The sequence below is a fragment of the Paramisgurnus dabryanus genome, chromosome 10 (genome assembly GCF_030506205.2).
Source record: "Paramisgurnus dabryanus chromosome 10, PD_genome_1.1, whole genome shotgun sequence".
In the NCBI taxonomy this organism is placed as follows: Eukaryota; Metazoa; Chordata; class Actinopteri; order Cypriniformes; family Cobitidae; genus Paramisgurnus; species Paramisgurnus dabryanus.
The window spans coordinates 9,316,763-9,331,095 of NC_133346.1; the positions used below are offsets into that span (position 1 = coordinate 9,316,763).

A 14,333-nucleotide genomic window follows, 5' to 3' on the forward strand; every position below is an offset into this window, starting at 1 on the left:
AAAGACAAATTCAACATAGGAACAAACTTAATGCCTGAGCCAACAAAAACAAACAACTCTGATGCAAAAACATTTAATAACAGCATCAGTCTACCTTTTAACTTTTTATTAGTGTGGTTTGACTAACTCTGGCTTTTCAAAGGTGTCTGCTCAAGAACCCTAATGATAGAAAAAAAACAGTGAAAATATAATAACGAATGTACAAATCCTGAATAAAGAACTGTGAGCATTTTCAATCCAAATCTTTTTTTTTTAGCTTTAAAGTCAGATAAGTATCATTAAAGGAGGGGTGCATGATCTCTGAAAGCTAATGTTGATATTTTAATCACCTAAACAAACACACCCCTAACCCAATAGAATCTGGACCTTCTTTTGATAGATCCACTCAACACATATGTAACGATGTGGGTTAGTAGACATGCCCCTTACTTCTGATTGGCTACAAGTGTGTTTTGGCCCGACTGCCTTTTCCAAAGTGTTTTTCAAAAATCATGCACCCCGCCTTTAAATAACAATCAAAAATGTAATAGGATTTACAGTAGCACTATCTATAATTAAGCTTAAATGCACTATATATTTAAAGCTTCTTATGTACCTGTGAGGATGATTAAAGACCCCTTTATCAGCTGCCTCCAGCTTCTCTCTCAGTTCACTCACACTTTCTGCAGGTAGGCAACAATGAAAGCATTACGCTACACAGGCCTTTATAGCTTGCTTTTTGTAAAAAAGACACCCACCTGCTGTTTCCATGTAGTCCCCTGAACAGACGGTGTCTTCTTTAACATCTTTCATGTCAGACTTGAAAAACCTAAAGCAAGATGCATACAGAAGTTCGGTTTACTCTTGGGTTGTCAATAGAAATTATATCACATAAAGAGATCCAAAAGAAAGACTTGATATGATGAAATAAGAATCAATTACGGGGTGCTGAAGTGTGTGTTAGCTTTTTCTAAAAGCATTCTCTGTAGTTCCTCATCGAGAGTGGAATGGGCCCTTCAAGATCAAAACACTCAAGATTTTGTTACAAATGTATAAGAATTCATGTACAAGCATGGTCATTTTAGTTTTAGTAGATTAAAACAAACAACAAAACTAATTTACTTTCCTGTTCCCCAGAATATGTCTCCATCATTGATTCCCCAAGTTTTAAGGGATAGCTCAGCTCAAAATGAAAATGCTGTTATTGTTTACTCACTCTCAAGCTGTTACAAGCCTGTATAAATTTCTCTGTTCTGCTAAACACAAATGATAATATTTTAAGTAATGTTTGTAACTAAACAGCTTTTGAGCACCATTGACTTCAATAGTATTTTTCTTTCCTATTTTGAAGTCAATAGTGCTCCTGTTTCCTGGCTTCTTGATTACCAACATCTGACGGATAAAATATAAAAATATCAAATGACAGAATTTACATTTTTAGGTGAACTATCCTTTTAACAAGGAAATACACAACTAGGTTGTATCACCTTTCTGTATCATCATAACTCTTATCAGTGCTCTTTTGAGAGTTTGCATTGCTGTCCACATTTGCTGAGTTCAGATCTGGATCCTGGTCTGAAAACAAAAGGAGATTTAAAATTGACTATAATTTCGTAATGATGACTGACAGAACTACATGCTTGAACATGTAGATCTTTATTTCGTCTTACCGAGTGTCTGACATGGGGCTTCATCCTCACACCCTTCTTTCCTTTCTGTGATGTCCTCATTGCCGGGCTGTTGGTCATGGTGGTGTTCAGAATCTAACAGCTCCTCACCAACGTCCTCTCCTTCATCATACTTGTCACATTTCTCTGCAAGAAATGGTCACAACAGAAAAAGTACACAGCCTTGACACTTCAGAAACAGAACAGAGCACAAAATAATTTTTAACATAATAGGAACAATTCTGAACAGGCATCTTGTGTGTGTGTGTGTGTGTGTGTGTGTAGATATAAAAATGTTTAAATAAGGCAAATGCATATTTACAATTTTTTTAACAAATATTGTAAAAAAATTTATCTGGTTCTTATGTTTAGGTTCAGTAATTTTACTTTAATAGCAATAAAGAGTTTATTAGTCAGTAATTGAAATGCCATATTTTTACAAATGTCACTTTAGTCATTTCATTGGTATTTAACAAATTTGACTGTCTCTAGCTGCAAAACCCTCTAAGTGCACTTTATTGGCAAAAACCTTAGTTGCGAAATCACTAAAAATGCAACATTGCAAGTTTTGTAAGTCAAATTGTAAAAAAGAAGAAACTGAACCACATATTAGGGGGCGCTGTGATCCATGTTACTGCCACATTCTGATTGTATTCAGGTTTAAAGGGGGGGGTGCATGATCTCTGAAATACGCAGCCCAGGCAACGATGTCGGTTAGTTGACACACCCCTTACTGCTGATTGGCTACAAGTGTGTTTTAGAACTCGGTCTGACTCCTTTTTACAAAGTGTTTTTCAAAAATCATGCACCTCGCCTTTAATACTCAAAAGAGACACAAGTTTGAATGTTATGCGTGGTTGTTTTACATTCATCTTCCGTGCACTTAGAGGACTTTGCTGCTGAAAATCTTGTGTTGTTTAGTGCACAACAAAACGGTATTTCTGAATTGTCTGAGGCCGGGATTAAGTGAATTTGAAGTGAAAGTATTTGATCAACAAACAGTGTAATACGTGCCGAGAGCATTCGGTTAATATCATTATCTCATGTTTGGCATTTAGCGGCTTTTGCATCTGAGCACCTTACAAAAAAAATCATCGTTTTCATATATATAATAAATATTCACACATATTTAGCAAAAAACAGTTACATAGTTTTGTAAATGTTTTAATCTTGGGTGTTATACCTTTTTCTTCCCCATTCATCAAAGTCAAAGAGCCACTGTTTGGAGGCTGGTCCGATGATTTAGGTTCATCTGAGATGCAAGTGATGATTCCTGACTGCTTCTGTTCCTCTGGTTGAATCCCAGCCTCACCTGGAGCATCTGCAGGTGTGACCGACAAAGTTACACAATCTTTAATGACCTTTCCAACATTATTATATGACTGAAATATGAACATTGCCAGACCAATGGGACGCTCCATCTCTTCACCGTCCCCCTGGCTGCTCTCTGTGGTGTGTTTGGCTCCAGAGCTGGCAGTGGTGAATTCTGCATTAGCGCTGCTGGGAGATTCTGTGTTCTCCTTAGAGATGTTTCTGACTGCTGGAGACTGTAAGATGCTGGATGCAGAGACCTTTGTCTAGACAGAGATTTAAGACAAGGAACCAATGTAAATGAACTATGTTTGATTAGTGTAAGTAGTTAACATAAATGTGCTATTTTAATATATAAATAAATATAAACATTAATTCATTGACTGACTGTGGTGGTGTCTCCTGAACTGGCTGTGGCGTATGTGTCATTGCAGAGAGTTTGGGAAGGGGCACTGCCCCAAGGTAAAGTATCCAAAAGGCTCTGAAGCTGAGGAAGATGCTCGGTACCCATCTGCACATTTCGGCGGTACAGTCTACGACCTTTAATTAAAACAAGAGTCAGAACTAAACAAAACTAGACTAGATTAACATGGGTATCAGTAAGTTCCCCACAATAATAAAAAGCATCCACAAAAATTTGCATATTCATACTTCTTGGACTGCGTGGGGTACTGTTGCAGGGTCGATGTCCTCTACTCTGTGAAGTGGCTCCTGTTGGCCCCACCCACTCTTGATGCTGGGTTGGGGAATGAGAGATGCTGGAAAGATCTGCAATCTCAGCCATGTCTGGCAAACTGATGTGCACATAAATAAAAGATCAAATTTGGAATAAACAATAAAATTAAGAAAAGCCGTAAGATAACAATAAACTAAATATTAGCCAGCTGGTTTTAAAGGGATAGTTCACCCAAAAATTCTGTCATCATTTACTCACTCTCATGTTGTTACAATCCCACTTAAATTTCTTTGTTCTGATAAACACAAAGAAAGATATTTTAAAAAAATGTTTGTAACCAAACCGTTTGTGAACCCCATTTACTTATATAGTAGGAAAAAATTCTACTATGGAAGTAAATGGGGTCCACAAACTGTTTGGTAACAAACTTTTCTCAAAATATCTTCCTTTGTGTTCATCAGAACAAAAAAACTATACAGGTTTCTAACAACACGAGAGGGAGTAAATGATGAAAGAATTTTTAGGTGAACTATCCCTTTAAGCTTAAAAAATAGTTCACCCAAAAATGAAAATTCATCTATCACTCACCCTCTTTTTGTTCTGCTGAACAAAAATTAAGATATTTGGAAAAATGTTTGTAACCAAGCAGATCTGGGACACCATTTACTTCCATAGAATTATTTCCTACTATGGAAGTCAATGGTGCCCCAGATCTGTTAGGCTACAAATATTTTTCAAAATGTCTTCATTTGTGTTCAGCAGGACAAAAATGTATACAAGTTTGGAACAACTAGAGGATAAGTACATTTTCATTTTTGGTGAACTATCCCTTAAATCTACACAGTTTTATATTGCACAAAATGGTATAAATGGCACCTTTGCACGGGAGTAATGGATTCAGACTCTGTGTCCTTTGTGTCTTGACCAGGCTGGTATTCTGGAGGACGATATTTGTCTACTTCATTACTTTCAAAAAGTACTTTCTTAACTTCCTAATGTAATCATTCAAGAATGTATAGATGATTTGAATAAAGTAGTCAATTAACAATAACAAGATTATACTTGAGGACAGGCCCAAAATGCTGATAATACAATGATTGCAAGATAAAAATGCTGATAATACAACGGATGCAAGATAATTTAATCTGCATACCACTGAGACTGGTTTCTGTGGTCTGTTTTTCCTCTGCTGGAGCTGTGGTGGGTTGACAAACCTCCACTGTAATGTCCAATTCTGAGCTCAGTGACTGAAGAATGACAATTGCATTATTCTTCAAGGTCTCTTCAGTAATGTATTGTTTAAAAGATTTGTTACACCTATGCTAAAAATCTGTTCACCTGAGAGTGCTCTTCACCAGTGGAGCTGTCAGACATGTGATGCCTAGGTGTGTAGTACACAGTATTCGGCTCGACAGGTGATTGAGCATAGTCAGATTCTGAACCATCAACCTCCTATGAACACAATATGCAATGACAGGAACAAATTCTACACATAACTGACTTTTTATGAAGTTCAGATAAATGACTGGAATGAAACCTCGTTTTGGGCCTCCAGCTCTTTATTGTTTACATCAAAAGTGCGGTTCGTAGTGTGAGAGTTTGTGCTCTCCTCACTATCACTCTTAATACCTGAGAATAAAAAAAGAGGTTTAAAAATATTACATGAAGAAACTGTAAAGCCCATCCTCTATTCTTAAAGAGCTTGAATTCTCTATACCAGCAAAACTCTTAAACAGTTGCTCCAGATCGCTGCTTTCCCGGGTCTCAGATTCCTCACAGCTTTTTAAGTTGTATTGGGTACAGTGTCCCTGCCATCCCTGTAGGTGGAGCGGTTGCTCCTCTTTGTCGTCACTGTCACTGCTGCCTACAGCACCCAGCTGTGCACCCAGTCGCCCACGTGTCATTTGGGCCACCACTTCACTAACCTCACCTTAAAAGTTACACAGAAAAAATTTCTTACAGTGTTAAGATTCTACATAACTTTTAAAGAGTGTGCATACTGCTTAAAAGGATAGTTCACCAAAAATGAATATTTACTCCCTCTCATGTCATTACAGTATACATTATTTGTTCTGATGAACACAAAGGAAGATATTTTGAGGAATGTTTGTAACCAAACCGATCAGAATCCCCATTGATCACCAAAGAATTATTTTTTCCTATGGATGTCATTGGGGCTTCTAAACGGTTTGGTCACAAACATTCCTCAAAATATCTTCCTTTGTGTTCATCAGAACAAAAAATGTATACTGGTTTGTAACAATAAGAAAGTGAGTGTACATTTAATGTTGGATCAAGTATCTCCTTACACAGTGGTTCTCAAACTGGGGACCGCAAGATGGTGCCAGGGGGGCCCCATTTTATGACATTTTACAAAATACATACATTTTTTTATAAATTTGGTGTTATTAAACCTCAGAAAAAATATAGCTATTAACCAACAGCACTACGTAATATAGAAAGTTTTATGTCATAAATTTCCTTATTTTTAGGGGGCCGTGAAGGGATACACCGTACACAAGGGGGGCCACACGCAAAAAACGTTTGAGAACCACTGTACTAAAAGACATATACTGCACAGATTTTCAGTCAAATAAACTAAAACTAAATGTCCCACTCCTTAACACCGCCTGTATATGGTGTGTCTGTTTCCCATGTTGGGAAATACAAAGACATGGTCTCTTACTGGTCCACGTGGGTTTTGCTTGGTATTTTTCTTCAAGAGATCGATATGTGTTGTCCTTCCAGGGCTCGGACAGCCCAAGCTGCATGTACAACCTGTAAGAAAAAGATGTAATTGCTTATTTATTTGTCAAATTCTCTCTTATTTTGTCTTGTGTATCCTTTCTCACTTTCCAACCCTTCTCAGGTAATGTTTACAGTATGCCTGTCTTTATGGCTACGTTCACACTGCGGGCAAAAGTGGCCCAAATCTGACTTTTTTACCCAAATGCCCTGATTTTCTTATGACAGTCTGAACAGCACAAATTCGATTTTTTTAAATCAGACTCAGGCCACTTTCATGTGTGGTCCTAAATTGCATACATATCTGATGTATTGCAATGTGACTCGGCATTTCATCCGACTTTTACTAGTAGCATCCATGTTTATTTCCACAAACATGGTGCCCTGCGTCTTACTGCACATCTTTTTCTGTGCATGCGGGTCACTTTAGGGCCGTGTACGGTTCACACAAGACAATAATGTGTGAACCGTGTGATAATGTGCAAAAAAAATCTATTTTGGCAAAAAAAAAATCTGAACTGAGCATTAAGACCTGAAGTGTGAACTAAGCCTATGTGACTTGCATTAGTCATTTTTCCCAATATACTCTGGCTGTTGTACCTCTCAGACTTCTGAGATCCTGTCTGCTGCTGTGCTCTCTCTGTTCCTCCCACTCTCTTCAAGTCATATTTTTCCTCCTGTAAATGAAGGTTCATAGTCCTTCCATATGCTATTTAAGATTGTTATAAACTTTTTGTGTGTATAATGTGTAGAGCTTTCTAACTACACTAGTGAACATTTGAAGTGGATTAAAACCTTGTCTTAAAACCAATAAACGTTCTTGTCATAGGACAACTTTGATAAACTTTTTGATCCACTTTAAATGTTGACTAGAATATTACAAAATCTAAATGTTTACATGTTACTCCCAGCTAGCTGATAATACAATTCATGTGGTTTGTATGCTCTTAAAGGTGCTATGTGAAATTTTGCACACAATTGTAAATAAACATTTGTATGTCGTGCTGCTCAAACACACAGCAATGTCTTGAAAGTCATACAGAGCAATAGTGCTTAGATAGATACTGAAGTAATTACAGTAGCTTTTGTAAAAATTGTATTTTACATTTAAAATCAGTACATTTCAGATTGTGCACCCATACCTGGAGACTCCTCGGATAGCTCCCACTGTCAAAGCTGTCTTCTTGAGCCGAGCTGTACTGACTGACCTCTTCATCTCCATCGATTGTCCATCCGGGTGTATAACTTTTGGATGGGGGCCCTAATGCCTTCCAAACACCATAGCTGCTCTCATTTTCCTTGTTAACTTTCCCCATCACAATCTCAAATTTCCCAGTATCCACCTCGTCAAAGCACGGGACATTCACCTGGGCTCTCTCTGCATTATCCAGACTTTTCTCGGCCTGCTGCAAAAGCACCTGAGACACTTTAAGGTTGAGAACAATGGAGCCGATATGGTTTGCGATGGACTGATTGACAGTTGCTAGATCCTTTTCTGTATCAGAACACTCATAACAAGCCGGATCTTTAAGTGATGCATCATGGGACATGGGCCACTTGTGTAAATGAGCGATGTCATGCTGTGAGACATCCCAGTGGAGGTCATCGATGTCTGTGGTGGACTCTTCTTCCTCTGTGTGGACTCTGTGAGTCTCATTTGCTTCTCTCTCCAGGCAATGCATGAGTTCCTGGGTCACGTTATATACTGGGAGAACAGTATGGGTCAATCTGACTCTAGAACAATACAGTTTTTAGGTTTGAACATCTCTTCCTTAATAACAAAAAGCTCACCTGGTTTATCATCATCATCAGTGGTCCATTCAGGGATGCTCTGAAGGGCAGACCCGGAGTACCATCCACTTCTGCTATTTTCGCTTTTTATCTCCTGTAACATTTTAGATTAAAGCCCTTACTCTCATGCTATCACTTAGCATGCTATGATGCCTTAAAATGCTGGCTCTGTACTAGCCACCATGATATATTTTGGGAAGACAGCATTTATGTATCCTAACTAGTAAATGAACAATAGTAAAAAAACAGCACACAGCATGTGTACATACTCTGATGTCACAGCGAAGCATGTAGCACAGATCCTTCAGGGTACCGGTCCTGTCCTGGGCTCTGTGTTGAAGGCCTGTCTCCAGGTACTGGTAATACGGCTGAGGCACAGCAGGATGAGCTATAAGACCCTGACCGAGCTCTACTGACTTTTTTATGCAATGTGGGTCAGTGGAACCCCATGGCACAGCATCTGAATGAAGCAATAAAGACATTTTAAATGAAACAATAACAGTAAAGCAAATGTTATAGTTCTTTAAATATTCTGAATATGTATTTACATTTACATTTATGCATCCAAAGCACGCATTTAAGTGCATTCAAGCTATACATTTTTATCCACATGTATGTTCACTTTGAACCCAATATTGACCTACTCACAAAACAAAACAGATTAAAGGTCTACAACGTGCATCCTATACAGGTACCTGTATAGATCTCCTGTATCAGGGCACACAGACTATAGATATCAGCTTTTCCTGTGCAGGCTTTACATTTAATCGCCTCTGGAGCTGCCCAGTTGATCAGGCTGAGGGGCAGAGGAGCCGGAGGCGGAGCACATGGGCAAATTCCCTCGCTGTTAAAGAGATTAAATGCTTACAAACAATGAAAACTACTACATAACTATTCATCGTGAACATAATCCATTTATTTTAAATTGATCAGATTTAAAATCCTATATGTGACCCTGGACCACAAAACCAGTCATAAGTGTCGTGGGGTATATTTGTAACAATAGCCAACAATAAACTGTATGAGTCAAAATGATTAGATCATATTGTATGAAGATATTCTGTAAATTTCCTACAGTAAATATATAAAAAATGTATTATTAATATGTGTTGAACAACTTTAAATGTGATTTTTTTAAATAGTTGGCCAAATATTGGCATAACAAACCATACATAAATGAAAAACTTATTTATTCAGCATTCACATGATGTATAAATCTCAATTTTTTTTTAAAACCCTATGACTCCCTTATGGTCCAGGGTCACATATGCAGTATGTACCTGGGCACCATGAAGCCAAGGCCTGTAACTTTGGCAACTCCAGGGTGCACTATGAGCACAATATGTGAGGAAAGGCCCCGGAGCACAAGAGATCGACCATGCAGGTACATTAACACCTCACACACCTGCAGTAGCACTGTTAACAGATCAGCCACCTGCAGTAGAGGAAACTCCTCTCTCTGTGAGGAGGTTAACAATAAGCCAAAGAGGAGCAACGTTTAAAACAAGACAACATGTTAGTCATTTAAAAATATTACCCTTTGATGCAGTAGACTGAACAATGAGCCCACATTTACTCTCTCATAGACCAGTCTGATATGGTCCAGGTCAGTGGATATACTCACTGCCATGAGCAAAAGCAGGTGGGGGTGAGACAACTGACTGTAAAGAAAGAAACTTAATCACTATATTGTAACTGTACATCACACTGTATTTATCTTCACTATGTCAAAAGAAAACCTTTTAATGCTTGCTAGTTTAAACTGTGTACAGGAGAAGCAATTACAAGACAATTACAATTACAGGACAGTTTTTATTATCATACCAGCAATATTTCTTCTCAGTAATAAGTACGTCCATGAGACCATCATGTCCTTCACGTTGGTGCAAAATCTGATCATGCAGCTCTTTAACAGTGACACGGCATCCTTTCCAGCTGTAGCTGAAACCCAAAAGCATACAGCTTAAGGCGCCCCTGTAGTAGATTCTACATTTGGCAGTTATGGACACATAGCGGCTAAGTCTGTTTAACAAGGCACACATGAGCTTTGGGTTTGCAGAACTAATTTTTGATGTTGACAGTTAGAGCATTCACAATTCACAGAAGTAGAGCTGAGGCAGCATTTCTGCAATCGTTTCTATGCATCCGAGTCTATGTATCCATACATATCTATGGCTTGAACTACTGATCCACTCGTTCAACTGTGTTGATGGTTACATGTGTGTGATATAGGAAACCAAGGCGATTTCAAACCATTTCTTCTTCCTCTGTGAGTCTCATTTGTTTCTCTCTCCAGGCAATGCATTAGTTCCTGGGTCTCATTATATACTGGGAGAACAGTATAGGTCAATCTGACTCTAGAAAAATACGCGATTTCGCTGTTTTGGAAAACTCCAATTTCATGTAGGAAATACTCAGCAATGGTGATGAATGATGAATTTGAACATGGTTTGTCATAAAGCATAATAAAGACATAGAAACAACAATAAAAACTTGATTTTCACAACAGGGGGCTTTTAAGAAACTTGGCCTATTGTTACAGAAAACACTATAATTTGCTAAAGTATAATAAAGTCCAAGTAACTCAAGATAACAAAAAGCAACAGATGGAGCTAGTGGTTAGTTGTCTATTTGGAAAACAACATATTAACAGAAAGCAAAGCACACGGTCTTACTTGGTCATACGTAGAAAAGATCCACACATAAAGGAATTGAGGGGTTCATCCTCAGCCTGACCCAGGTCAGAGTCACTTATCAAGGACAGTGAACCGGCCAATCCCAGGCTCAGCACAGGCTTCTCAATGCGTAACTGTAAACATAAGGTAACAACAGTTAAATGGGATTTAAATTTAATGCGAAACTGCACATCTTTACTTCAGAAAAATCTACATACTTCTGGAAATTGAAAAAACTGTACTATTCTAAAAATGCACTTGTACACTCAGTATAAATACTCAGTAAGTGTTTGATGTGGATCACTAAAATATCCATGTAAAATATCATTGGTTATGGTTAACATTCCCAAAATATTTTCAAGATGGGGAAAAAATGTGACACTGTCTGTGAAATCCAGGCTGTAGTCTCAATCTAATGAAGTGATTTGGAGCATGAAAGTTTGATTTCAGTCATTGATTTGACTTTTTTCGTCTTTGACATGACCTTATTCATGACCTTACTTCACCGAATGTTCTGTACATTATGTAGAATGATTTTATGTAAAAAAAAAAAAACATTAAATCACAAAAATGACATCAGCTGGGTTTTCACAAGCAGGGTCACAAATAGATACTCATAAATAATGCTTACATATACCTTTCCATAGCCAAAACACATCATTCCCATATCACAGGCAGGGGATTTAGCACATAATTTATTTTCAGGCGCAATACCATTACCCCTAAAAGAGAAAACAAAATATAATTTTCTTATAATTATCAATTTATTAAACTTGTATGTACTCAGGCTTCACACACCTTAGTTAACTTTAAATTCAAGGACCTTTCAAGGACTTTCCAGGTCCAATGCCCTCAAAATCAAGGACCAGGTTACATTGTGTTACCTTTAAAGATATATTGTTAAAGTTCACTTTTAAGGGAACTCGCGCTGCGTCACTGCGGTAACACTTTGAGGACGCCTCCAGGGGTAAGTGCGTCTGAATGTGTATATCAAATTCAACCAATGGTGAGGCTTAACGACAAAGACAGGGTGACGCGGGAGCCAGGAAGTATATCACTAACTGAAATATTGCCAAAGACGGCATTACAGGGACGATGTTACAGGAAGTATGGCAAGGGAGACGCGTGTCTCGTTCCCTTCTCAGGGAACAAAAGTTACATACATAACCCGAGACGTTTTCATGTGTCAAACAAAACTATGCAAAAAAGCATTTTGGTATGAATAAACATTCGCATACAGAAGATACAAGCATTTAAAGCGAACAGTTTAGCATGTGTGCTGAAAAAGTTTAGAATTTTTATGATATTATCCAACACTACACAGGGAATAATATGGATTTTTTTTTCAAAAACTTCCCAGGGCCTGGAATTTTTTCCCCTAGATTGACAAACTTTCAAGAATTTCAAGGACCTGTGGGAACCTTGTGTACTTCACATATCTTTTAAATTCACAAGTTCGATTATTAAATCCACAAGATCATTTGTCAGTGGGTAGAAAGTATGTTAATTTTTATAATATTAATATGGGCAGCAATATTGTACAATATTCTTGCATTGTCTATATCTTAAAACTGGCATTAAATGACACCAGAATCACTGAAACTGGTCATTGATAAATATGAAAGGTCAGAAAATGACTGTAGACCTTACCAAGGTCGTAAAAGTTTGAGTGGGGATGGTGAGCTCAGCAGACTCTTAGAGGAGGTAGGGGTGCCTCGGACATTCCTGGGTAAATGTGTCTGCAACATGCTTTGCATGTGAGATTCGCACCTTTTTAGGAAAGCAAGCATCTGTACAAAAAACAAAAGGATGCTATAACAGACAGTTACACAATCCTTGGAACTAAGAAGAACATAAAATGAAGAGACACAGAAAATCTTGACAGAAGAGATCCCTGAAATGCCCAGCACACAAACCCTTGGGCTGTCCTCCTGGGCGCCTGCCTCTGCCCAGTCTCTAGGTCTCCGGCCCTGATCGTCATGGAGACGCAGGTCCCCGCCAGCATCCAGCAGTGAACTCAGCAGCCGGGGGTTACATGAGAAAACCGCAGCATGTACAGGGGTACTCAAGTCAGTACAGCGGCTGGTGAACCCACAACATCACATGACACAAAACAAGATTTTGTAGAAATTAGCATTAGGGCTTTTGCGTACATAAATGTGGGAAGATGGGTTGCATGATTTTGCCCTACTGATTTGGGTTTGCCCCATATTCCAGAAGCTTCTCTGCTACGTTAGCAAAACCGAGGAGTGAGGCACAAAAAAGTGGTGTCTGCCCGAGGTGGTTTATACTGTCAACATCCACACCTATGGAAGGAACAACACAGGAAGTGTTATTGTAGGATATGAAATCAAACACAAATTGTACACATATAAGACAACATTTTTTGTTACAAACCTTTCTTAAGGATTTTCTCCACTTTTGGTACCTTTTTCTCAATTGTGTATTGGTGCAGGAGGGCTGGTAAACCACCACTTTTTACACTGCCCAGGAGCACAGGGCAGGGCATTGGCTGGATTCCTGTCATGATGCTGTTTGTCAAATACCAGAGGTCACCATCATTTACTTTTAATCGTTTTGGCATAAAAATCAATGGCAACCAGCTAAAATGTTTACTGGGTAACGTTAAATTGCCGTAGTAAATGTCGAATAAGACAACCAACTAGCAAAACACGTGCTTATTGGCTAATAATTGTTATATTTGAGGTATAAAATCAGTAGAAATATTTATGCTAACTGGCTGAGAACAATGAACACACATACATTTAACGGTAGATATGAATATTTACGTTATTGTAATACATTTTACCCGTAAAACTTGACCTTCACTAACTTAACGTTAGTTGGCTGCAAAAAGTTTAAAACAAACAGAAATTGGAAGATATTTTGTTATTATTTTGTTTTTCTGGCGCTTCGACCGTTAACGCATCGTCGATGAAAGTGTGCTTGATGATGGGAGAGATGAGTAAAGGGCGGGTAGGGTCAGGATGTCGTTATTTCTGTTGATCGACCCGCTTCACATATTAAAATCGATACGTTACTTTGTTTTAAACGTATTAAACATTTTATTTTATTAGAAGTTTGAGTAAAAAATAATAATAATACAAAATACTTGTAAAACTTTTTTAATAGCTTTGTGTAAAAATGAAAAAACATTTGAAGTGTGTTCATTAAAATGTATAATGTAATAATTATATGAATGTATACCGTACACTTTGAACAGTGTAATTATTTATATTTTATTTCATGGAAAAAAATACCAAAACTACAAAACATTAATTGAATAACTTATATATGGTTATGAAAAAAACTGTTTTTATTCAAAACGTTGACACTGTGAAAAGGTGTGTGGGTTTTATTAAATATAAACATTTTTAATCGATGTTCCACACATGCGCAAACTCACAAACTGGCATATGCAAACACTGCATATTAGAAAGCTGCTGTATAAATAAAGAAACGCCCAGTGTGCAAACAGCTGTGTTTATG

The 14,333-nt window shown here is 37.9% G+C and overlaps 1 protein-coding gene across 1 annotated transcript; it reads right to left on the minus strand.

Annotated features, from left to right (window-relative positions):
- Nucleotides 1-232: 232 nt before the first annotated feature.
- Nucleotides 233-13,425, minus strand: tex14 (testis expressed 14, intercellular bridge forming factor). The gene is made up of 29 exons (XM_065265205.1): nt 13,242-13,425; nt 13,036-13,150; nt 12,761-12,926; nt 12,495-12,634; nt 11,482-11,566; nt 10,845-10,978; nt 9,994-10,110; nt 9,707-9,830; nt 9,450-9,628; nt 8,865-9,013; nt 8,439-8,629; nt 8,170-8,263; nt 7,521-8,083; nt 6,979-7,055; nt 6,320-6,411; nt 5,351-5,563; nt 5,171-5,262; nt 4,972-5,085; nt 4,787-4,880; nt 4,510-4,570; nt 3,609-3,751; nt 3,346-3,497; nt 3,052-3,223; nt 2,830-2,967; nt 1,650-1,793; nt 1,467-1,554; nt 922-993; nt 738-808; nt 233-662 (listed from the first exon to the last, which is right to left on the minus strand). The coding sequence occupies exons 1-29, from the start codon at nt 13,369-13,371 to the stop codon at nt 505-507; spliced, it is 4,068 nt and encodes a 1,355-aa protein (XP_065121277.1). The 5' UTR covers nt 13,372-13,425; the 3' UTR covers nt 233-504.
- Nucleotides 13,426-14,333: the final 908 nt, after the last annotated feature.

Excerpts from the sequence above, each read along its gene's own strand:
- tex14 (XM_065265205.1), bottom strand. The coding sequence starts at position 13,371 with ATGACAGGAATCCAGCCAATGCCCTGCCCTGTGCTCCTGGGCAGTGTA. Across the intron at positions 5,086-5,170 it reads AGCTGGAGGCCCAAAACGAG|GAGGTTGATGGTTCAGAATC; the intron begins GTTTCATTCCAG and ends TTGTGTTCATAG. Across the intron at positions 1,555-1,649 it reads AGCCCCATGTCAGACACTCG|ACCAGGATCCAGATCTGAAC; the intron begins GTAAGACGAAAT and ends TTTTGTTTTCAG.